Here is a 26,348-nt window from a genome sequence, read left to right as displayed (position 1 = left end):
TATCTCATTTGTTCATTCATTCAACGAATATTTATGGAGGGCTTGAGAATATGGGCACTGATGATTCAGTGGTAACAAGACACGACATAGACCCCACTGCCCCAGCAGCTTAAACTTAAGTGGGAAAATTCACATCTAAAATATTAATGCAGACTTAGGCTTCCAGTCCAGATGGGGTAATAGGGACCAGATTTATTCTCCTGCCTGACATAACTACAAAGAAAAACAGGCGCAATACATGAAACAATGGTTTTCAAGACACTGAACATGAAGCAATGAAAGACAGATCCTGAGGGACAGGAAAATACAGGGTAAGCCCCATGACTGCCCTACCTACTTCCTTGAAAAACAACCCAGGCACCAACCCAGTGGACTCTGGAGTTCAAGAGACAGAGCTGAGGACTTGGGGAGACCAAGGCAGCTAACATCTGTAGGACAGGACAGGAATCCAGAGAGGAGAGAGGAGAGAGAACCCTGGGTACCTGGAGAAAGAGAGTCCTCCTCTAGTATTCAAGAGAGTACTTTGTGATGAAGGCTGGGGAAAGAACCATCTGAAAAGATTAAAGGAACAGTGCTCAACACTCACACAGGGAAGAGTGTCTCCTTCACTCAGCCAGATTGAAAATACTCCTAGTTCACAGGGCACGAGGAGAACACTCGGGAACATGAGCACTGGGGACTAACTCACTCTACACTGAGCACTGCTCTGGACCTGCCTAATAGAGCAAGACCCACAAGAATCACCCTATTCCCAAGTCACTTAACTGCAAAACAAAGTTAAAAAATACTTGTAGGAAGACATATCCAGGACCCAACAAGGCAAAATCACCATGTCTGGCATCCAATCACAGATTACAAGGCATGCAAAGAAGCAGGAAAACAGGACTCATGATGCAGACTTGTATCAAGTATTTATAAAGATCTCTCACAACTCAAAAATAAGAAAACAAACAACCCAGCTTTAAAAATTGGCAGAAGATTTGAACAGACATGTCAAAAAGATATGTGGACGACCAGTAAGCATACGAATAGATGCTCAACACCCTAAGTCTTAGGAAAATGCAAATTAAAACTGCAATGAGATACTACTACACATCTATTAGAAGGCTAAAAATTTAAAAGACTGACTATACGAAGTGAAGACAAACATGTGGAAGACTGGAACCCTCATGCACTACTGGTGGGAATGTAAAATGGCGTTGAAGAGCAGTTGGGCATTTTTTTAAAACATTAAGCATGGCCAGGCACGCACGGTGGCTCACGCCTATAATCCTAGCACTCTGGGAGGCTGAGGCAGGCAGGAGGATCACTTGAGAACAAGAGTTCGAGATCAGCCTGAGCAAGAGCGAGACCCCGTCTCTACTAAAGATAGAAAAATTAGCTGGTCAACTAAAAATAGAAACAAAAAATTAGCCAGGCATGGTGGCATGCACCTGTAGTCCCAGCTACTTGGGAGGCTGAGGCAGGAGGATTGCTTGAGCCCAGGAGTTTGATGTTGCTGTGAGCTAGGCTGATGCCACGGCACTCTAGCCTGGGCAACAGAGTGAGACTCTGTCTTGAAAAAAAAAGAAAAAAAACCCAAACATTAAGCATACACTTACCATATGGCTCAGTCATTCCACTCCCAGATATGTACCTAAGAGAAATGAAAGCATATATCCACACAAAGACTTGTACACAGATGCTCATAAAGGCTTTATTTATAACAGCCCCAAACTGGAAACAACCCAAATGTCCATCAATAGGTAAGTGGACAAATCCATTCAATGAAATAGTACTCAGCAATGAAAAAAAAACCAACACGTGCTACCACATGGGTGAATCTCAAAATAATTATACCGAATAAAATAAGCCTGACTAAAAAAAGGATGCATACTGAGTGATTCAATTTACATAAAATTCTAAGAAATGCAAACTAACGTATAGTGCTGGAAAGCAGATCAGTGGTTGCCTGGGGAATGGGGGTAGGTGGCACAGGGGACAGTTGGGGATGATAGGTACATTCATTACCTTGTTGTGGTGATGGTTTCACTTGGTGTACACATATGTCAACATTTATCACACTGTATACCTTAAATTTGTGCAGTCTATTGTGTGTTGAGTATGCCTCAGTAAAGCTACAATAAAAGTATTAATGGGCTCTACGTTCTAGAGACTCTGGCAGTAGAACTATTATCATCATCTAGAACTTTAAACTTTATCTTTAAAGTAACAACAAGGAAACCAAAAGGTATAAGCATTAGCTCACTGGAAAACAATGTTGAACAGTCACCCCTCAGTGTCTGTGGGGACTGGTTCCAGGAACCCCACGGATACCAAAATCCTCAGATGCTCAAGTCCCTGGTATAGTATTTGCAATAACCTATGCACATCCTCTCGTATCCTTTAAATCATGTCTAGACTCCTTACAATACCTAAATACAAGGTAAATGCTGTGGAAATAGGTGTTACACTGTACTGTTTAGAGAATAATGACAAGGAAAAAAGACTGTGCATGTTCAGTACAGATGCAATTTTTTCTTAAATATTTTCAATCTGTAGTTGCTTGAATCCATGGATGAGGAATTCACAAATCTGGAGAGCTGACTGTACGTACTAAGAAAAAGTGCAAAGTGAAAATGAGAAATTCTAATTCAGTAAATAAAGCCAACTCTGACATAATCCTCGACAATGAATAAAACCACACAGAGTCAATTACTCGGCGCACTATGGCTGTCTCTTTCCTGCATATTGCTGTGGTTTACAGCAGTGGTGCCCTTGGGCTCTGAAACCTGCACCATAGTCCTCAGTTGTTCCCCAAGCTCCTCTATGAGAGGCCCAGAGACGCCCAGAGCCCGGGAAGAGGCGGGCGGCTTCTCTGGACTAACATCGGACTTCTGGGCGGCTGTGTTCCTGCACACCCCACCATCAGCAATAAGCAGAGCACTGCTTTCCTCAAGAAAGGGACCTAGCAAAGAATCGACTGTCTCGCACTGACTCTCTTTGAGCTTGTCTTGCTCTGAACCCGAGTCTGAGTCTGAGTCTGAGTGTGAGTCTGAGGTTCCAGATGAAGTGGTGCTGTCCGATTCCTCCGCATCAGTTGCCTCCGAACTGGAGCAAAGTGTCTGCTGCCCCAGAACTGAATGGGCTGCTTTTAATGCAGTTTCTTCCTCCTGGACAAGAAGTGCTGCTGCTTCCAGTTCTTCCAGCTCCAATCCCAGCTGGACTTTTGTAAGCGAGACTTCCTTTAAGGCTTCTGCAAGAGCTGCCAACTTTTTGGACCTTGAAAAACATTTTAAGAAGAAATATTAGGACTATTCGTTAATTGGCCTGGGGACAGCAGGGTATACAGCTTCGAAAAAATAACAAAATAAAATTGAATCCATACTTCACATGGCACACCAGGATAAATCCCACAATAGATCAAAGATATATATGTAAAAAATGAAGCTATTAAAGTATTACAAGGAAACATAGGAGATTTCCCTTTAGGACCCTAGAATGAAGAAGGCCTTCCTAACTATGACTCAAAACTCGGGGCCGGGCGCCGTGGCTCACGCCTGTAATCCTAACCCTCTGGGAGGCCGAGGCAGGTGGATCGCTCAAGGTCAGGAGTTCGAGACCAGCAAGAGTGAGACCCCCGTCTCTACTAAAAATAGAAATAAATTATCTGGACAACTAAAAATATATATATAGAAAAAATTAGCCAGGCATGGTGGCGCATGCCTGTAGTCCCAGCTAGTCGGGAGGCTGAGGCAGTAGGATCGCTTGAGCCCAGGAGTTTGAGGTTGCTGTGAGCTAGGCTGACGCCACGGCACTCACTCTAGCCCGGGCAATAAAGTGAGACTCTGTCTCAAAAAAAAAAAAAAAAATTTCGGAAGCCACAAAAGATTGATAAATTCAACTAAATAAAAATCAACTTCTTTTGGGCCAAAAGAAAGAAACCATAAAGTCAAGGACTTAATGCAAAATTAGGGAAAATATTTGCAACTCAAATCCCAGCCTAAGGCCTAATTCCCTAACAGAGTTCTTAAAAATGGATATAACAATTCAACCAAAAAATGGGCAAAAGATACAAGCAGACAATTCTCAAAAAAGGATATACACATGATTCTTAAATATATAAAAAGATGTTCAACTTCAGTCAAATAAGAGAAATACAAATTGAAGTCATATTGAGATAGATTTTTCATCTATCAGATTGGCAAATATCCAAACATTTAACAACATTCTGCCAACAAGGCTCTTGGGGAAGAGGCACTTTCATATACTGTTGGAGGGAGATCAAATAGCTATAACCCCCATGAACCTGGTAATAACTTTCAAAACTGAAAATGTACATACCCTTGACCCAGCCAGCCCCATGTCTGGAATTTAAACACATGTAGCACATATGCCACATGACATAGGTCTGAGGTTATTTACTATGACATTGTTTTTAATACCCCCCAAATGGGAAACAACCACATGTCCTTGATATGAGACTGGTTAAATAAGTTATGGCATATCTGTACAAAGGAATAGCCTATAGTTGTACAATGAATGAAGCTCTCCATGGGCCAATCCAGACATATTGTTTAACAACAACAAAAGGCACACCATATGTATATGCTACATTTACTTAAAAAAAGAAAATCCAGGAAAGATATAGAAACATGTGTTTGTATTTGCTTATATACTTCTCAATAACTCTGGAAAGCAACAGAAAACATAACTTATGTCGGGGGGAAGGGATAGGCACCGGAAATATGGGGTTGATGGAGGATGACAGCAAGAGGAGCCTTTCCACTGCATATTGTTTTATTTTTAAACCTATATGAATATAATACCTGTTCACAATCTTACAATGTACAAAAAAAGGGGGCAAAAGCAATATCAGAGAGAAGCATGGAGTGTTTTTCCTCCTTATCAGAAAACCATTTCAGAAGATTATTTTTCTAAATTACCTGCTAGATTTATAATATTACTTTGTATTGGGTTAATAAACTTTTTAACTATTAACTTGGATGCATTTAATGGTTTTTGTTTGTTTGTTTGTTTGTTTTTTAGAGACAGGGTCTCACTCTGTTGCCCAGGCTGGAGCATGGTGGCACGATCATAGCTCGCTGCAGCCTCAAATTCCTGGGCTCAAGAATTCTGCTTTAGCCTCCCCAGTAGCTGAGGCTACAGGTGCATATCACCCTGGCTGTCTAATTTTTAATTTTTTGGTAGGCCTCAAGTGATACTCCTTCTTTGGCCTCCCAAAGTGTTGGGATTACAGGTGTGAGCCACCGTACCAGGCTTCATTTAGCTGTTTTGTTTTTGTTCCTAAAAGAACCGTCATAACATAAACTGCAGTTCTCCAAAACTATGTCTTTATTATTCAAGAGGATAATCTGATGTGACAACTGATAATCTGATGTGTCAGTGAGTGAAAATGGTAGGCGTGCTGACATGGTTTCTATGTTTCTGTGACTTCAAAGATGAAATGACTGTACAAACGTTCAATGGCTTTGACACAAACTGGATGAGGGTGAGTTTACAAGATAAATTCATTTGTAGAAGTGTAGTCCATCCCATAATATTGGGAAAATGAGTTTTCATTTCAGTAGAGCAGATGTGAATGGATGGTGCGATGGGAAATACTGAGCAGAGACGGTATTTTCATCTGAGTGCCCAATATACCTGAGACCCTATTTCTCGAAGAATTTAGCACAATGAGTTTGCACAGGGCTGGGCCCCCTCCTCTCCACTGTCCCTTCATGGGTAATCAGCAGCAGTGGTGGGTGGGGTGCACAGTGGGTGAATAGGACAAGGGCAGCAGCCATTATTGATGGGTAACTTTCTCTTAAGCAAGGAAAGCTCTGGGTTTAAGTGCCAGAATTCCCAGAGCGCTTAGAAAAGGGGAGGTGGCTAGGGTAAAGAGGAAAACCAAGATGAGATCAGCTGGAGTCAATTAATGATTCACCAAGTGCTATAAACCCTGGTTGAACTCTTATCAGCTTGCGACATTTTTTAAAGCATAGTTACGGAATGAGATGGTTGCAACATAATGTGTGTCCATGTCCAAGATGGCTGTAGACGATGTCCACCATATATACAGAAGCCTTGACTACTAGTGGTAAAGGATTCGGTCAGAGCTGGTGACCCAGTTTAGCACATCTCTGGCCCAAGACCCAGTCAGCCTAAGAACTAGTTCACCACTGTATTTCTCACTGAAGGCAAGTTCTCTCTGGGTAGTGACACACAGCTTTATAGTTTAAAGAGTGATAAACTTGGGAAAGAAGACAATGCCTCTTGTTAACCTATAGTATTAGAAATAGAAATTTTAAATAAAAGCGTTTACTTCAGTGACCATATATCTCATTTTTAATAGTCATGACAAATACATCCAACAATATACAAAGGATGACGTTCCACAAACATCACTGCACTTGCTCCTAACCACCCCGTGAATCATATTCATTATTGTCCCTACATGACAGATGAGAAAACCGAAGTTTGCAGGGGTTAAGAGAGCTGCTGAAGTTCACCCGGCTAACCAGGAGCAGTCAGGACTAGCAGCCCAAGCCTCAGGACTCCAGCCTCTTCCTATTCCACCGCAGGGCCTCCTGTGAATACGGACACTCTGCAATGGTTCATTTCCTAAGAACACACTTTGCTTCTTCCCAATTTGAGCTCTGTTCAACATCTTCCAAAGGAGCAAGTTCTGCACAAGGCCTAGAATCCTCCAAAGGCACTGTGACTAGTGTCTTTAGCTGAATAATGTTAAATGAAGTATATATCTAAGCTTTAACTACAGAGTCTTAGAAAAGGAGACTAAAATTTGAATTATTTGAATATTACTGAATATGTCGGATACATCAATTCTCAAGTTGAAACTATTTGGATCTTTGTTACTGTCTACTACTCGGTTGTTATGTCCTGTCTTTTATAACAGGATAAATGTAGAATTCCAAAGCTCCTTACTGGGATCCTGGCTCTTTCCAGAAGAGCACACCCCACCTGTGGCAGGACTAGAAAGTGTCAACTATAACCTGCAGGAAGGTGGTGAGCCCTGCGACCCAAATAGGAACTCCTGCCTGGAACCAGATGATGTGAACTTTTATCCTTCTGGATAAAGTTTGTTTCTCACTTTCAGCATTAAATTATGTAGGAAATGTATATTACATAAGAAATATACATTAAAAAAAGAATTAGATGTTCATTTCTGATCCTTCACCAAACTGATTCATTTCTATTTCTTATTATCCCACTTTTGTTACCTCAAGCTAGCTAGTTTCCTAAATTAATATTAAAGTTCTGATAGAAACTTTAAGTTTACAGAAGCATTCCTGAACTCTCTCCCTAAAGAATACCAGGATAAAAAGTGATTTAAATTTCAAAATAGCATGGTATAGAATGTGACCCAATAGTCTGAAGAATGAAAGTTGTATTTGTTTTTATTCAACTATTTTACACAGATAATCTAGTAATCACTATACACAAAAAGGGAAATTATTCCTTTGGGGAAAAAAATTAAGCCATGAAAGAGTAGCTATTTTGTTCTTTCAACCACTGTCACAATTAGAGCTGGTTCTAATCTGCCGCTCCTTGTAAATTCTAGAATCTACTCCACATTTAAAAGAGACAATTGGCTGGCACAAAGTCATATTTTAATAAAATCACACTCAAATCAGGTTCTTATTAGAAAGTTATTAGAAATGTAATCCTACCACATAACTTTTTAAAAAAATACTTTCACTCTTTTTCCATTTTTATATATGTGAAAGAATACCCTATTTGGAAGATTTTTCTTCAAATTAAAGGTTGCTGACAAGTTACAGTAAATATAACTACTGTGAACGAGGATGGTAATAGCTGAAAGTACATGCCTTTCCCATGGCTAAGGCTGATATAAAATTTCCTCAATTATTTTATATTTGGTGACTGAGTTTAGGTGGGGGGATCCACGGCCTTATGAAACAGCTGAAACAAAATGCAAAAGGAGCCCTGAAAAAGTGGGTGGGAGGGGAACTAGGTATAAATGGAAAGCACACATCCTGTTTCTTGCTGTAGAGTTTTGTCTAAAACTATCAATCAACTTTTCACCACTTCCTGCAATAGTAGGTCCACTATAAATCTCATAGTAACTGATTAGGTTTCATTTCCTCTTCCCAAACCTAGTAGCCTGCCAGGCATAACATACTGAGACTCGAGCCAGCCACTGATAATGTCGGACAAGACTCCAGTGAAGCAATTCCAGACATTTCACACTGGATGTTTACTGGCTAACTTGGCCTTTTAATTTCATAGCATACCACACACACAATCTCAGGTTTTAGCTAGGGCCAAACAGCACATCAATTTTTCTTTCTTTCTTTCTTTTTCTTCTTCCTTTTTTTTTTTTTTTTTTTGAAACTGGGTCTCACTATGTTGCCCAGGCTGGAGTTCAGTGGCTATTCAGAGACACGATCACAGCTCACTGCAGCCTCAAACTCCTGTCCTCAACTGACCCTCCCACCTCAGTCTCCCAAGTAGCTGGGACTACAGGTGTGTGCCATTGAGCCCAGCCTTCAAGTTTCTTTTTAAAGGACATTTACGGTAATGACATATTACTCCTCTCCATTGAAAAAAACCAGTTCCAAACTTCAAGATCTTCTACCCAAAACACATTTATGTAGCCTGATCTAAAAGATAATGCATTGGCTTTAAATGTAAGTCGCTAGTGAAATTCCTATCTTGAATCTGAGTGTCGCCATGAGAAACAAACACCAACTAATACAGAGATGAACACAGAATCGTCTGCTCTTATCCTGTAACAGTGAAAAGCATTTCCAGCTCAGTCATTAACAGAAACACTCAATCTCTTTGAACCAGAAACTATTAACTTAATACAGAGAAGATTGCAAGATAAGAGTTATTTAAACCATATTCAGTTTGGGCCAATGAAACAACTTTTCATCCAATTTCCTACTGACTTTTATGACATTTTGGGGGCCTGGGCTCTGAGAAATAACATCTAGTCCACAGATGAGTAGAATAATTTTCTGAAAAGCCCCTGTATTAGTTTCCTAGGGCTGCCATAACAAACTACCACATGCTGGTAGCTTATACAACAGAAATGTATTCTTTCACAGTTCCTGAGGCTACAAGTCCAAAATCAAGGTGTTGGCAGGGTTGGCTCCTTCTGAAGGCCGAATCTGTTCCAGGCCCGTCTGTTAGCTGCTGGTATTGCTGGCAATCCCTGGTGCTCCTAGGCCTGTAAACCCATCACTCCAAGCTCTGCCTCTGTAGTCGCAGGATGTTCTCCCTGTGTGTCTGTGACTTCACATGGCCAACTTCCCTGTGTGTGTGTCTCAGTCTCTTCTCTTCTTATAAGGACACCAGCCATAGCGGATTAAGAGGCCACCCTACTCCAGCGTACCCTCATCTTAACTAATTACATCTACAATGACTCTATTTCCAGATAAAGTCATATTCTGAGGTTCTGGGTAAAACATGAATTTTGGGGACAACTATCTGACACAGTACACCCCATATAGCTGAAACAAACAGACAGTGGAGATGCTCATTAATGGATGATAATTAAGACCAGAAAAAAAAATCACTTAAATCAACTTAACATGAAGACCAAAATTTAATAGTAAATAGAGATGAAAAGGTTAAAACTTCACCTTGGAACAAAACTACAAACTAAAACATAAGTTAAATATTATAGAATATTTAACAATGTTAACAACATATAGGTCACAACTGCAACCATGCACTAATTCTCAAAATAAGCAAAGAATGAACCAAATAATAATTGTATTTGTAATTGTTCTAACAAAATTATATTATAGCACCATCTAACATTCATCAGTTCATGTTGGTCTTTCTGGAGCAGAATCATAGAAGATAATTTTTACAGAAAATAATCAACAGCATCATCAGTTTTCTCAAGGGCCTCTCAATCATGTGATATTCAAATCAATCCTTTGATATTCAAATTAAGGACTTTCTACCAATTTCACTATTTTTTTAATACCAAAAAGCATCCGAGTATAATTTCACTATTATTGTAGAGTTTTCTTCTTCAATTGGTAACTAATCCCACGCTGGCAAGCCTCACAGTCAGCGGTTCTGTGTGTGGTTCAAGCACATCTCCCATATTACTTTCACTGCCTTCGTGAAATCCTTGATCTTTTGCTCAATTTGCAATTTAGCTGCACTGCACAATATCAACAATCAACAAGAGGTTAAACAACAAAAATACTGGCAAGATGCTGATGGGAAAGATGGCAGGAAGGAAATAATATGCTACAATGGGGACAAAATTTATTAAGTAGCTTGTTTATTAGAGAATATTTTTGTGTTTGCCTACCATCGCTTCCCTTTGTAACTTTCTGGGTGCGGAAACTCAAATAATGAATATTTGGAAAGAAGGACTTCCTGCATAACACATATCGGTGGCTGTACTAGAGAGATCCTCTGAAAGCTCATCCTTGCAGGGAGCACAGGAATCATCTACTCCAATCCTTCCACTTTATCAATGAAGTTGGTATGACTGGCTGCTTTGATGCAGCTTGAAAGTTTGTGTGACTTAAATTGAAAGAGTTGCAACTGGATGTTAATCCCAAAGTTCCAGGCTCAAGGAACTTTGTTCTCCTGTTCTCTCTCACCTGCTCTGTTTTAGCTACTTACAGAGCGGTTGTTATGACAGTCATAGAAATTATTTAATCTTTGAAAAAGACAGGTGAAAACTTCAGTGCTACTTAATTCCTATGGAGAAGTCAGCTTGACTGTGATGTACTGAGCTTCGGAAAACACAGTGGGAGGAGACTGAAGCTAGAAAGCAATCAGCATTGAACCATTCCCTAAGGACATGACAGTGACCATCTCCCAAAAGTCCCTGGCAGAAAGTAACTTTGGTCTTCTTGAAATGTTATAAAGTATATCAAGATTTAAAAAAAAATTATAAAATAGACCTTTATACCCTTTTATGAGGTATTCTATAACTAGATTAATAAAAGTTCTCAAGGCAACACCAACAATTCTATGATTATGCCACTAACTTTTAAAAAAAAGTTTATAGACTCCAATCCTTAATGCTTACAAGAATAAAAATAAATATTCATTAGTTCATAAATATATATCTGATACACTGGACTACAGATCCCCCAAAAGGGGAGGGGGACAACATTTTTAAATGTCTTTTAATAACATAGTCAAATCATTATGGCAAACAGCTACAACAAAGACTCGGCCACCTCTGAGATGCTGTGTGAAGGGACTGCGAGGTTCCTCACTAGCATCAGTTAATGGCAGCCACCGGCACTTCCTGAGAGCTGACTCTGTGACAGGCTCAGTTCTAAGTACCTCACACATACAGCACATACAGCGACCCTGTGAGACAGGTACTGGTATTACCCCTGTTGGAAAAATAGCAAAACTGGGCAATGGAGGAGCACGGAAGTTGTCATATTATCACAGAAAGACAACTCTAGAGGCCCCAAGCAGAACACTTCTTTTTATATGGTAATATGTTCATAAACTCATATATAGTTTCCTCTTGGTTCACAATTATGTAGAGAATTGTTTATTTTAATCTTCAAATGACAAACAGGTGGCTACATGTTTTAAGAAGTCCCGCATCAGAGCTCTTCTCCGGCACAGCAGGGGCGAAAGCAGCTGAGCTAAGGGCAGGCAGACAGGCTCTGGCTCCAGCAGTTCCTTTGAGAACAGTCTGCACATAACACACACACACACACACACACACACACACACACATGCACCCACGCACACATACACACACACACACTTTTAGAGCAAAATTAATGACTATGTAAAAAAAAATTGCTACGGAAATGCTTATGCTGAAAAGACTGTCTCTGGTGAGGTTTAGCCAAACCCAGAGAAGCCATCATTAGCCTCACTGCCCACCCCCACCTCAGAAGTGGAAGGGTGAGGGGATAAACGGGTTAAGACAGGTACAGTGTTTATCAAAAACTGTTCCATCCCATCTTTGAACCTGTCTTACATTTACACCACACCTGATCAGATTCCCAGAGATGGAAAAGCGGGTCTCATAAATTTGCCACATTTCCATCTACTCCATAGCACAACTGCTTTTGCTGAAACATGCTTCACTGTGATCCCAAAAGCCGGTGTTCAGGGCTGATTTAAAAAACAGCCCCATGAAACTCATGGAATTGTGCAACTTGCAAGGTCTCCCTTTCCACACTGGCTGTTAGGAAATTCAAGTCTGTGACCCACCCAATGTCACGGAATGCACCTGCAGCTCCTTCTTGCCTCCATTTTTCATTTCGTTTCTACCTTTTTTCTCCCTTCTTTTATCTTCACCTGTAAGTTATGCCATCTTGTTTTATACACACACACACACACACACACACAGAAATGCTTTAAATAATTTCTAGTATAAGGCAGGGAATAAATAAATAATTTATGAGTGAAACCAAATAGCTGGTTAAGTAAAAAACAAAAACATCTTTGTTGGCTAGAAAAGGACATAGGAAATGGGGTCTCCAAGTCTCAGGCTGAGACAGAGTTGTTCAGTCTGTTTTCTTCTCTATGATTATTCCATGAAGCATGGTATTTGGACATGTCAGACTTGAACAATTCTGACAACAGTTCTACATTTCATCTATGTGAAAAGGGCAAATGGTGTCATTTAATGATATAGTATTTTGACCTATTAACTGTTCAGATGAAGTGGCCATTTGGATTCAATTAAGCTAAGTGGAGGTCAATCACCAAGATGGAAACAGTATCACGATAAAGGTGGTGGCAGAAGGAAGGTATTGTGGGTTAAACTGTGCCACCCACAAAGACATGTTGATGTCCTAGACCCTGGAACCTGTGAAGGTGACCTTATTTGGAAATAGGGTCTTTGGAGATGTAATCAAGTTAAGATGAGGTCATACTGGATTAGGATGGGTCTAAATCCAATGACTGGTGTCCTTATAAAAACATGCTGTAAAGGCCAGGCATGGTGGCTCACACCTGTAATCCTAGCACTCTGGGAAGCTGAGGTGGGACGATTGCTTGAGGTCAGGAGTTCAAGACCAGCCTGAGCAACGGCAAGACTCTGTCTCTCCTAAAAATAGAGCAGGCGCTGTGGTGAGTGCCTGTGGTCCCAGCTACCCAGGAGGCTGAGGCAGAAGGATCATTTGAGCCCAGGAATTGGAGGTTGTAGTGAGCTACAATGATGCCACTGCACGCTACCCAGGGCGACTGAGCAAGACTCCATCTCAAATAAAACAAAACAAAACCATGCTGTAAAGACACACGGGCACAGAGACAGAGGATGCCATGTAACGATAGAGGCAGAGACTGGAGGGATGTCAAAAGTTGCCATCAACTGCCACAAGCTAGCAGAGGGGCCATGGAACAGATTCTCCCCCAGAGTTTCCAGAAGCAACCATCTCTGGTGATACCTTGATTTTGGAATTCTGGCCTCTAGAACTATAAGAAAATAAATTTCCGTAGTTTTAATCCACGTAGTTTGTGGTAACTTGTTCCAGCAGCCTTAGGAAACTAACACAGAAGGACACATAGTGATGAAGATCTTCAGGGCAGAACAGAAATTAGAAGACATTTCATATAATAAGTTCCTGAGTTTACAAATCGAAAAAAGGGACACCACTAAAAATACAACAGCAAGGCACAGGGAAGTTTTCTTCACATAATAACATGAGGAGAATGAATTAGTTTGTTTCTAATTCCTTTCCAAATCTAAAAGGCTATGGTTTTACACTTCCACATTATGATCGCGATGGTTCCTCTGTTAAAAGCCTGCAATGGCTTCCCAAACACTCAGAATAAAATCCAAACTCCACACTGAGGATGAGATCCTGTGAGACCTGGCCCCATCCACCACCCAGTGAGATCAGCCACCGTTCCTGTCCAGGTCACTGTGCTCCGGCTCCAATCACCGCCCTCTCTCTCTCCTGAGGACACACTAACAAAATCTCACCTCAAGGCCTCCATACTTGTTCCCTTTTTCTGGAATGCACGTCCCCAGACCTTCCCGTGCTGGCTCCTACTCATTCAGAACTCAGCTAAAATGCTACTTCAGAGAGCCTGGCAAGAGTAGTCAAGTTAAAGCAATGCTTCCCGAGCCGTTTCACGTCATGGAACACACAGAAAACAGCATCTGCCAGGCATGGCACGTGGATAAACTGACCAAGCTGGCCCACGTTCTACCCGCCATCCTGAAGTCTGAGGGTTTCTGTCTACCCGAACCCTCTCTGTGGAGCCAGGGAGCCCCGGCCAGGACGCTCTGCCCTCGCCCGCCACCTCTCATACCAGGACTCACTGTTTCCAACCTGCAGTACGAGGAGAGTTTTGAGGTCTAAAGAAGTGGAAGTCCTGGCTACATTTTTAAATAGTATGTCCTTTTTGTCTCCACTTCCCCATCTTGAAAGCAGAATGAAAAATGGCCCCTTCCAAATTTTCTGGCACACTCGGAGAAAGACTAGGTCAAGTGATTTAATGTGTTGATTTCTTTATATGCTTGTTCTAAATGCCAAATTTTTCCTCAGTTACAAAATATAAAGTGTGCGTGCTATGTTGCTTTCACAGTACCGAGATGGGAAAATACTCAAGTGTTGGCATGTTTAGCACATTATGATATGCACAGGCTGGAGCATGCAGCTCTCCACATTATGATGGGAAGCAAAAACTTTGAAAATTCAGAATATTTATGTGGTCACTGTTATCAGTTATCATGTGCAATGAAATGTCTTCTTAAATGCATGCCGCAATAGCATGAACCAATTAAAGCAGAACCATTCTATGAATGCAGTTGTAAACCACAGGCGAGATCAGAGCACACTGCAGCCTCGAACTCCTGAGCTCAAATGATCCTCCCGCTCAGCTTCCTGCGTAGCTAGGACTACAGGTGTGCACCTCCACACCCAGTTCTATTCTATGATTTCTTAATGTTGGTTGCGTTCTATAGAATGAATGAAAGCAATGCAATGCTTGTTGGCTTGGTTTGAGTTCCTTGGAATTATTAAATGGCTGACATGACACATAAGCTCTGCCTCTTCCCACTCACTCTGAATCACGGTTAATATGCTATCCAAAGAAAGTGTGCAATATCTGTTTTCCTAGGAAGAAAACAGGGTCTATGTGAGAGGGCACAGCTACGGTTCGGAGGAGCGGTACAGAGAGGTCCCCACAAAGGCCAGTCACAATGCCAAGTGGCCGTCTCCTGGGCAGACCTGCTGTACCATCCCATAGTCTTAAACAAAACAACCCCACACTGTGCCAATCAGTACAGCTCACTGATTTAATAGGACACTTATTTAACTTGTGTCCCCTCTGTAGGAGAGCTGGGCCTAGGAGCTGCAGCATTCAGCGTTCGAGAGAGCCTTCCTGAATGCAGGCCCTGGTCGGAACAGGGAGGGCTGTGCTGGGGGTGGCAGGGAGTCCCAGGGACTGGGCCTTAGGACTGATCAGCAAAGACCAAGAGGTAAGTGCTCAGAACATATGCCCACCTATAATCTATTCCGCATCCCACTCTCCCCACATCCCCGCCTCATACCCCTTACACACCCACATCACTAGCCGTGCTCCTTTTTAGAGCTTAAGGCTCTCACACCAATTTGCCAGGAGGTTTTTTTTAAGGTACACTAAAGAGACTTAGGAATTGATGTTGAGAGTCAGAATGCTCCAAAAATAATAATGTCGAATGAATGAAGCCACACACAAAAGAGTACACACTGTATTTACTATCTCAGTTATACAAAGCTGAGAACCAGCCAAAGCCAATGGCTAGGGACAGAAGTCAGGGTGGTGGTCACAGGGTGGGGGATGGTCCTGAGAGAGTGCACAGGTTCCTGGGGTGTCTCTATGGCATGATCGTTGATTGGGGGTGGTGGCTACATGATGTTTCACTTTATGAGAGTTCATTATTCATATACTTTTATCTGTGTATAATTCAACAAAAACTAACTTTAACAAAAAACAAACCATGAGCCCTGGAAAACAAGTCTCGCCAAAGAGAGGAGAGTTCTAAGGGTGGACATGATCACAGGGACAGCTCCCACTTGCCCTCGAAAACTGTCAAGAATGCCAATACTACGCCCCTCACCTCAAACTTCTTTTTACAAGGCATGGTGTGTTCTACCAAACACAAAAACAATCTCAAGAACATGCTAGAGGAAGCCATTACCCATCGCTTTCCATGTGCATACTAAACACAGAAAGAGGTTTTCTTTGCACACGTACACAGTTCACTGCTCTCGAGGTTACTCCTGGGGTATTAAAGCACTGTCCAGGGGTCATTTCAAATATAATTTTAAAGGTATTTCCACCCCCCAGGACTTCTGACCTACAGACCAACTTTAGGACTTTCTGAGCTAAGTATAAAACAAGAATTCCTATTATTTTTACTTCAATACTGTTTCTAAGTCTCTAATACTTCATCTTACCTAAGAAAGATCTCAACAGGAGCCACCAGGAATCTTTATGTCACTTGCATGAATATTTTACTCAAAGTGAGCAATATTATCTAATCTGTGTCCTACAGAGTAGAGTTTATTTTCTCAAAAGAGATAGGTTTTTTTTTTTTAAATGGGCATAAGGATTAATAAGATCCTATGCTACAATACAATTACAATGTATACCAATAATGAAAGAAAACCTTTCCCCTGGGGAGGGGGCAGGACAACTATGTCCAGTTTTCAGGTGTTTCGTTCATTGCTACTGCTGTTGTAAGGAAGGGGTGGGGGCAGGCTAGCAGACCTCAGCAGCTCAGGATTCTTTTGCTTCAATTTTTGGCAATTTGGATCACTTTTTCTAATAAACTCTATCCATGTACCTGTTGACACATACATATGCAGATACAGTAGACTCAAAGTATGTTATCTCTTTGTATTTATAATGAAATCTTAAGATTAATCAAATTGTTTGCTTTCATTATTCAAGCTTCTCGTTTATAACAAGAGAAGTGTTCTGAGCACTATTTATACTTACCCTGGGGCTTTTAACTCTACATGTTGTCCCCTCAGGAGTTATGCCATCAAATTATGTCACTTAATTTTACTCTTACCAGCCAGAGACTATAACCATTTATGCCTTTAGCTAATTCTCTCCTAAACCCTCCATTTCCTCAAATAAAATTTCTACAGAAAATGCCTAAATTCTACCACAGGTTGACAATGCCTTATCTGAAATGCTTGGAGCAAGCTGAGCTTCAAAATTCTGATTTTTTCCTTGCACTTTAGAAAGGGTGTAATTCATGACATAAGCCATGTATCACTCAGCACTCCCAACAGCATCTTGTAATCAAATATACCAATATTTCTGAAGTAAAATGTACGTCTGGTCACTCCAAGATTGTAAATAGCCTCATCTTACCAAACAAGTTCCTGTCAATCAGGTTTTGCTGCCGATCGCCCTGAAAATACTTTTGTTTTCAGAACTTTCTGGATTTCAGAATTATGGATAAGGAGCTGTGGACCAAGACTAGAAGCAATCAGACTGTGCAGCCGATTTTCAGCTTAAATGCCCAAGGTCCAAGGTCAGTCTTTCAACAAAACTGACCGCCTACTGTGTGCTAGGATTTCAATAAAAGTGACCGCTTACTATGTGCTAATATCCACCACTGGTGGATGCGATGGTGAATACAAAACATAGTCTCTGACCTAAAAGACCACACAATCTCAGTGTGTGGTGGGCAAGGAGCAAGGGATGATACCAGAGTGCAGTAAGAGTAAGGGAAGGATAGGTCAAGGGTGCCATAGGCACTGAAAAGAGAGTTTCTTTGCACATATCATTCTCAGCGAAAATCTTTCTATCTTAAAAGGAGGGGGAAAAGTTTACCAAAAATCCTAATTCTTAGGTTGATTACTTCAATGTTTTTTAAAATTTTTCAAATATCAAATTCTTTGACACACAAAAAAGAGCATTTTCCTCTTTTTTTGCCCCATTGTACTGGTCCCTCTACCAATGTTAAGTTGCCTATACAGTCAGGTCAAGCCTCGCTATTCACAAATTCTGTATTTGTGGATTTCCTACTTGCTAAAGTTTATTTTTAACCCCCAAATCAATATCCATGGTGCTTTTGTGGTCATTTGAGGACATATGTAGAATAGTGAAAAATTTGAGCTCCCCAATGCACATGTTCCCAGCTGAGGTTGCACAAGGTGATGATGTTCTGCCTTCTTGTTTTAGTTCTCTAAAAAATGTCCTTTATGCAATCTATTTAGTGCCATGTTTTCACATTTTTGTGCTTTTCTGTTGGTGATTTCACTGTTTAAAATGACCCCATGCATAGCGCTGAAGTGCTGTCTAGTGTCCCCAAGTGGAAGAAGGCTGTGGTGCGCCTCACGGAGGCAAGCTTGTTCAGGCACGAGTTACAGTGCTGGTGGCCACGACTTCAGTGCTAATGAATCAACAATTTATTTTAAATAAGGTGCCTTTAAACAGAAACAGAAGGTTATAAACTGATCAGTTGGTGAAAGTGTTGTGACCAGAAACTCATAAGAACTTAACCTATTTTCCCTAGGAACAATGGCGTAGAATTCACTAATTCGGTGTTCATGGTGATATTATAGACCAGAAACACCTCAAAGAGCAAGAATCAAGTATACGTCAGTACTGGCTCTGAGACCACGGAGGAGGGACAGCCATTTCAGGATTGAAATAGGGTAAGGGGGAAGAGAGAAGGGAGAAGAGGCAGAGAAGTTTCTAGAAAAGGAGTAATCTAAACTGAAACTTTCCTAAGGACTATGAGGAGCTAGCCACGGGAGAAAAGTAGGCAGGGTTTAGTGGCACAGGAACTGTGGAGTCGCAGCACAAGGCCTCCAGCACCGTCAGGTACATGGCTACATCCTAAGACTGCAAGGGAGACTGACCACATTCCACAAGGACCAAATATTCTACCTTGGAATGTGGTCGGAAGGAGAGATGCATGTAAGATCATCTATTTACAAGAGTCCCTGACTATCGGAACACAAATTTCAAAATGTCCATGGTTTCGGGTCTTTTTTCCCCCCATTGAAAGTTCCAGGATAGTTATCTTTATAAGAGCATGGTGGGCCTTCAGAGTGGGTCAGATGCTGTCACCTTGTCCGTGTCACGAAAACGCTTCTAATCCTGCTCCAGGTCCCCGGTAGGCCCAGCTTGATCTGAGGCTCAGCACCTACATACCACACCCTACTAGGCAGAACCATGTCTCACACGTAGGGAAGAGACCTAAAAGTCCACCCTGGCTTGAAGTATTCAATGACTGCCTCGGGGAGCCTTGGATTTGAAAATCAGACTTGACAACAGTCCTGACAAGCATTTCTCTATAGAAAATCAAAATTGGGAAAGGCTGATTTTCTTCATGCTTGCTTATGCTCTCTCTTTTCTTATACTTAAACTGAAAAGCATTTGTCTATAAGAACACCCTTAAATGACAACCCCTAGCCTATTCAAGAGGAATTTAAAAATATTTTTAATAAAGGCAATTGACTTCAATGGCTAATACTTTGTTTCTCACCTTGATAAAGCCTTGTAACTTAAAGCATAATCCCTGGACTGGCAGCAGCAGCACCATGAAACTTGTTAGAAACACAGACTCTCTGGCCCCACCCCAGATCTCTGAATCGGAATCATTTTAACAGACCCCCAGGTAATACATGTGCACAAAGATGTTCAAAGACCACTGCTCCAGAGAGTTGGGAGTATGTTGAAGTGATTATTACCACCTTACACCTTTTTTTACTGTCAATGTTACGGACTCTTGGATCTGATCAAACACCTACAGGGATGAGAATGGCAGGAGGTTGCCCTCATTCCTGGGCCAACTGTTGAGGTGGAGCATCTGCTGACGTCACACATTCTGTAAAGGGCAGCCCGACTCTGCCCCATCCCTCTCTCACCCAGAGCATGAATAGGAACCTCTATTCCACATTCACTCACTAACCTTGGCTCTAGGTAAAAAGATGCAAGGAGCCCTTCTCTGAGGGTTCCTTGGCTCAAGAGTTCTCTCCTTGGCCCCTCGTCTAGGCCAGGCAAATCCTGAGGCCCAGTCTCAGAAACGTTTTATGTTGCAACCCTGACTCTGCAAAGCTAGGGTTTCTGCCCATTAGGTTTCTGTCTTCTTATGCAAAATCTTCAACTTTCACAGGGACCTCTTCTAAAGTCAGGGCCAAGATGCCTACCCCTGAGCCCTTTCCTGTCCAGTTAGACGCTGCCACTTGCCTGCCTCCCCAGACCTCTACCTATTACCTCATCTCCTTCTATGCCACCAGCCTCCCATGAGTAGCCTCTACCTCCAGATCTCACGGAAACGATGCAGGAGGACTGCATTTTTCACTCATTCATTCGATAAATATTTATTGAAAGTACTACGTGGCCCAGGCACTGAACAAAACAGACCAGACTCTTGTGCTCATGGAGCTTATATTCTTGTGTAGGGGAAGACACACAATAAACAAAAAGTAAGTAAAACAGAGTGTGCTAGATGGTATAAGTGCCATGAGAAAAAAAACAGAGCTGAGAAGATGGCCAGTGAGCACTTGGGCCAGGGGGTGTTCAATTTTTGATGAGTGTTTAGAGAAATTCTCACCGAAAGGTGTCATTAGGGACCACATACACTGAACAGCCTAAACTGTGGGATCTAGCTTATTCTTGCTTTTAGCTATTCATTTCTTCCCTGCTTGAGCCTCCAGTCATTACCTTAAGTGTATGACACACTTCCATCCCCTGCTCCCAGTCCTAAAAGCCACCTCAATGGCAATTCTTATGTGGCTATTGCTAGTTGCCAGATCACGTAACCACACCTAGATGACTACTTCTTGTACCTACCTTCCATCCACCTCTGTAGGCCAACCTGAGCCTCCAAGCCCCACCAACCAAGTCCATACCACACCATCAATGCTGAGTCTGACACCCAGCCTATGCTGTCCCAAGTACAAGGAAAATGACAACAGATCATTTTGTTTCCGAAAAGACTTGGAGGTTTAGTAAAAGAGGAGAAAAATTCTGTGCAAGTCAGAATTTTATGTTATTTTATATTATAAACTAGACAAAATTATTTGAGGGTTCAGGAATGTATCCTTCTCCAATTAACTTCCCTGTTCTAAGAAACTGTGTGGAAGACAGCACAGGGAGGGCCCATGCTCCACCGGGGAACAGGAAGAGAGATCTAAGGAGCCCCAGCCTCCTGGGACAGGTCTGGGGAGAGGGGCAAAATCACAGCTCTCTTTAAGGACTCCATAAGCCACTTTGTTGACGTCTACACAACACAAATTAGAAGAAACCTGACAGATAACTGAGTCCAGGGCTGTCCAGTAGAGCTTCACATGATGAAAACATTATACAGCTGTGCTGTTCCATACGGTATCCCCTAACCACATGCGGCTATTGAGCGTTTGGAATGTCACCAGTGAGAGACTAAGGAATCAAACCTTAAAGTTTATTCGATTTTAATTAATTTAAATGAAAATAGCCACATGTAGCTATGCATACCAAATCAGACCACACAGATCTAATCTAAAGCCCTAACTTGTTTGACAAAGATGAGGCCCAGAGAACTTCAGTGGCATAGGCAGGACCACAGGGCTAGCCACAAACCCCAAGTACTAATTCTCTACATTGGCACCAGACTTGAGGGTTTTCAAATTGCTTTCATATGTACCAGCCCACTCGATCCTTTCATCAGTCACATGCGCAGGGAGCTCAGAGGCAAACACTTGCCCAGTGCCAGAGGGTAAATCCCTGGCAAGCCAGAGCTTGTGATGTGCAGCCCCACTATGCAGTGCTGGCTCCCACTTGGGAGCAGGGGCACCGCCTGGGTAACTAAAGAGTTTATCAGCTACAGAAAAGTTGAGCAAGACACTGGAAGATGATACTTGCCACCAGGACCACTGGAGAATCTGTTCCATGTCACTGGACCCAGCCTTTGACAAAGCTTTAGGCAAATGTCTCCTAGGATAGTTTTATCAGGTTGGGAGCTATAATTTATCTACTCTATATTTTATTATAGTGATCATGACCGTGAACAATTAGGGTTCAACTAAGTGTGTTGGACACCTCTTTAAAATCCTACGTTCACTCTGTCCTCAAGACTTACAGGCAAAAACTCCTATAATCAGAACTGAAGAGTTAGTTGCCAACATGTCCTAATCAGACCTAAATTACTATCTATAAAAATTACTGATTACTAAAAATAAGAATGAAAAAGAAGCTCTGAGATATTATTTTACTAAGTATAGGAACACACAGTACAATTTAAACCTCCACAGTTAGACGGTTGCTAGAACCAAACCTGTTGGCTGCCTAACTAGCATTTCATGTTTCTACAGGAACTAAATACAAAAGCCTAATTATGGTTTGATTTAAATGATGTTATCAAAACGCTTCCTGCATGGGGCCAGAGATATAAGTGCTTTTCTCCTTTCATTCCTTGTCAGGGAGTCTGGGTAGGTTTTTTCTTGGAGCCACCTCACTCCACAGAGACAAATCCAGCCCCATAAGGAGCAGTTTACAGAAAAGCAGGGAATGCTGTCAGCAGGAAGCACAGAGCGTGGCTTTGATCACAGCTGCAGATCCCACCTGCTTAAAAAGGCAGCCGAAATGATACAACTCTTCATTCCCTTGCTCAAAAACACAAGAAATCAGCAGAGATAAGCCGACGGGGAAAACATTACACAAATCGCTGACCCTGCTGCAGGCAGAGAACTGCCTCTGCTCGGCTTTGATTTTCCAAAGCCTGAGCCTGAGGGAGAGGCAGTTTGACTTTCTTCTTTCCTACTGCTCCCGATGGCAAGGCACATTCAGACGGAGCCTGGAGGAATACCAAGTGCAGAAGAAAGGAAAATAAATAAATAAACAAAGCAAGAACACAGGCTAAACCGTGGAGAAGAGCTGCCATCAGCAGCTAGGAAGAAAGATCATATCCCTAGTCAAAAGCAACTTGGTTTTTGCAGGTTTTTGCTAAAACACACAGAGCCCAGAGCTGTGGCTCTGATCTTTGTCATGCCATTGTCCTGCTGAGTGAGGCAAATAAGCATGTGCCATAAGCCTTACTTACGCATTTTCTAATCCTATTGTTTAGTGTGTGCCCAAAGAAGAAAACAACAACAGGGTTGCCATCCAGGTCTGTGAGGGGAGCTGGAACAGAGCCATGCATGACCAGCCGTTTTTTCCTTGACACAAACACAGACTGTTCTCTGCTTTATAAGCAGCCTATTTGCTGCTTAACGGTCATCCACAGTGTGCCTTTAGAGCAGGGTTCAAAATGAGCCGGCAGGTCAAGTGGTGTGTGTCTCAGTCTGTTTTCCCCCAAGCATTCTAGAGCCCCTCTGCAGCTTCCAAAATTGATTCTACCATAATGCGGTCACTGCTGCCATCCAGGTGCCACATTTATTGAGTGCCCAGTATTTGCTGGGCATTTCGCTAGGCCCTAGCAGTACAGCAGTGCACAAGAAAAACACAGGGCTCCTGCTTGCATGGGGCCTGCAGTTTGGCAGGAACAAAGTGCAGGATCCTTTGATCCAGTATCAGAGCCCTTGCCCATTAGGCCACGGCCACAAACTGCTGCCTTCAGAAGCCAGACAGATGGAGTCTAGCAGGCAGGTGGGGGTCTGTGGCAGAATGGAGAGCACTTGTCCCGCATAATGGAGACAGCTGGCCCCAGCTCTAGCCAATTGTTACCATGTGGGGATGTGGGCCCGGCAACTGCCAGAACTTCCGTTATTTCAAGAGCAGCCGTAAATCCAGACTTTTACATAAAATCTTCCAATTTTTAAGTGTTGACAACCAATTTAAAGTCTTTAAAAACTCACCAAGAGCCAAATGTGACCTAAGGGCCACTAGTTTGCAACTTTTACATCCGCAAACTTAGTTCCATCTCTCCAATTCCCTAACATGTTCTGTAGATCCCAGCACATACCCGCTGCACCAGTGTGACCAGTTTGCTACTGCTTTCACACCCAGCACAAACGGAGATTTGCCTCAAGTTCTGTCCCTGCCTAGTACCTCTCCCCTGTGTTTAGTCAGACCCCACCCATCTTTCGTTCCCTGTTCAAGACCCCTACTCCACTAAACCCTGCAGACCAGCCTGGATTCCCCTTCTCTGAATCACTACATTTCTTATAACTAGATCTTGGGCAACAGGGCATGGGTTCACTCAGCAGTCTTCTAATTGTTCCCTCTGATGTCTTGTCTCCCCGACCAGACTAAAAGACTAAAGCTCAAACACAGACCACGTTGGCTACTTTGCCAAAAGAATGTGTAGTGTTTATCAGGAGGTCGTGTGCTCTGGAGGACAAAAGAGGACTGACTGACCACAGTAAGTTAAGAGGTCAGGCTGGGAAGTCAAACAGCCCTGGGTTACTTAATCTCTGAGCCTCAGTTTCCATATTTGTATCCTGGGCAATAATAAAATGGGTGCATAATCCTTATTTATAAGGAGCCTGTGAGGTCAAGAGAGAGATACTGTCTATAAAGCACTTAGCAAATGCTTGCATGCAGTAAGCACTTGATATATGCCAGCTACTATTATCATGGACTGATTGCCTAACTCAGCCAATGCTATTGTTAAACGAGCATTGTATCAATGGGGCTTTGTTCTTAGCAAATATTATTGACCACTTACTTGGTATTAACATGTTCCAAACAAATTGCATGTGTAGCTCATCTAATTTTCCTAATTCTCCCCCAGTTTATGGATAGCTGAAGCACAGAGAGTTTAAATGGTTTGTCCAAGGCCAGATAGAGCAGAGACCTGAAGCTGCAAACTGGCTTGAGAGCCCACACTCTTAACCATGATACTTTACGGCCTCGCTACATTTCTAATGGCAGGGGACAGTTTTCTGACCTCGGTCTTCCCAAATCAAAAACAGGATTTGGCTTTGTGGACCAAAGCTTAAGATGACAGAATGATCAGGGCCTGGCTTGGGCCAGACTACAACTCAGAAGTTCCAGGAAAGAGTTTGCTTCTGTTTGACTGTGGGCTGTCAGTTTGTTCAATAAATTAAACAAGATGGGGAAAAGAGAACAATGCCCAGAAAGTACCATAAGATTATAGAAGGTAAAAACTGTGATACAGAGTAATACAAATGACAAAGGTGTTTTGCTGATCAAAAAAACCAAAAACTGCAGGGGAAATCAGAACATTATGTCTAGCCTCCAAAATCCACAGAGAAGACAGGAAAGAGGCAAATGTGTCTTGCTGAACTTTTGAAAAGGCGAAGAAGGAAAGTGATGAAACCATAGATCATGAACTCAAAATCCATGAACTGCAGACAGGTAAGCAATGAAGTGGGTGATCCCCAGAAGACACTGTGGGTTCACAAAACTGATGCCATCTTTTAGACTAGCCTGACCTGGGAACCCTGTGCAAAGATTGTGTCTGTGTTTTAACAAGGCATATGACAGTGTCCCATGGTCTCTTTGTGAGTAAAATACAGAGCATGGAGTGTATAATTATACAGCTGTCTGGGCTCACATTTGACCTTAGAACCGAGATCAATTTCCACCTAAAGGAAGGTATCTAGTGAAAGAGTGCAAAGTTCTGATCTCAGCCTTTCTCACTCAACATTCTATTCACTGTCTTAGGTGAAAACAGAATTCTCATTCTAATTCCATAAGTAGAGAAGCCATATCTAATTCTTCTTCAGTTCCCCAGCGCCTGGCCTTGTGCTTAGGATACAATAAATGCTGCTCCAAAAAGGAATACTGATTATATTTCAGGAGTCAAGTTTATAAATAGTGTTACGAAGGTAAAAAGATCAGAAGATAACCTGGATGACAGATTCCAGTTCCAAAAACATTATAATGGGTGGATGGGGTACACCGAATCTGGCAAGGTAAAACTGAGGGACAAATGCAGATCTTCAACAGCTACTACAGAAGAGAATTATACTTAAAGAAGAAAGTCTGAGACAAATACTTTAAGAGTTTCAGCTAATTATAAACTAAGAATAAGAAGTGCGTTAAGGTTTCTAATGATAAGTAGATAACTGACAATGTCATAGCAATAGCTCCTCTCTACTCCCTGACCAAACCTAGAGTATTATATTTAACCTGGGGGATACTATAAAGAGCCTGACCCCACCCCTCAAAAAGGGAGGGGGTGCTGGCAAAGTAGAGCTTGCCTAAAAAGAGACCAAGATTGGCAAAAGGTGGGAAATTTTTGATCTATTAATATAAGAATAATTTAAACACAGAAGAGGTTGATCTGGAAGTCTTAGAAGGGATACAATAGTAATCCACCAGACAGAGTCTCCTGTTACCCTGGCTAGAGTGCAATGGTGTCATCATAGCTCACTGCAACCTCAAACTCCTGGGCTCAAGCGATCCTCCTGCCTCAGCCTCCAGAGCAGCTGGGACTACAGGCACACACCACCACCCTCGGCTAATTTATTTTATTTTTTTTAGTAGAGACGGGGTCTCGCTCTTGCTTG

The 26,348-nt window shown here is 42.1% G+C and overlaps 1 protein-coding gene across 1 annotated transcript in view; it reads right to left on the bottom strand.

Annotated features, from left to right (window-relative positions):
- Window positions 1-1,671: 1,671 nt before the first annotated feature.
- Window positions 1,672-26,348, bottom strand: part of SHQ1 (SHQ1, H/ACA ribonucleoprotein assembly factor) — a 92,799-nt gene continuing 68,122 nt past the window's right edge. The window contains exon 11 of the mRNA XM_045530769.1: window positions 1,672-3,261. Coding sequence (XP_045386725.1) covers window positions 2,691-3,261 — 571 coding nt within the window. The 3' untranslated portion in view covers window positions 1,672-2,690. The remainder of the gene's footprint in view (window positions 3,262-26,348) is intronic.

This window comes from Lemur catta, chromosome 18 (assembly GCF_020740605.2).
Source record: "Lemur catta isolate mLemCat1 chromosome 18, mLemCat1.pri, whole genome shotgun sequence".
Lineage (NCBI taxonomy): Eukaryota > Metazoa > Chordata > Mammalia > Primates > Lemuridae > Lemur > Lemur catta.
This window is presented reverse-complemented; position numbering and strand designations above follow the sequence as displayed.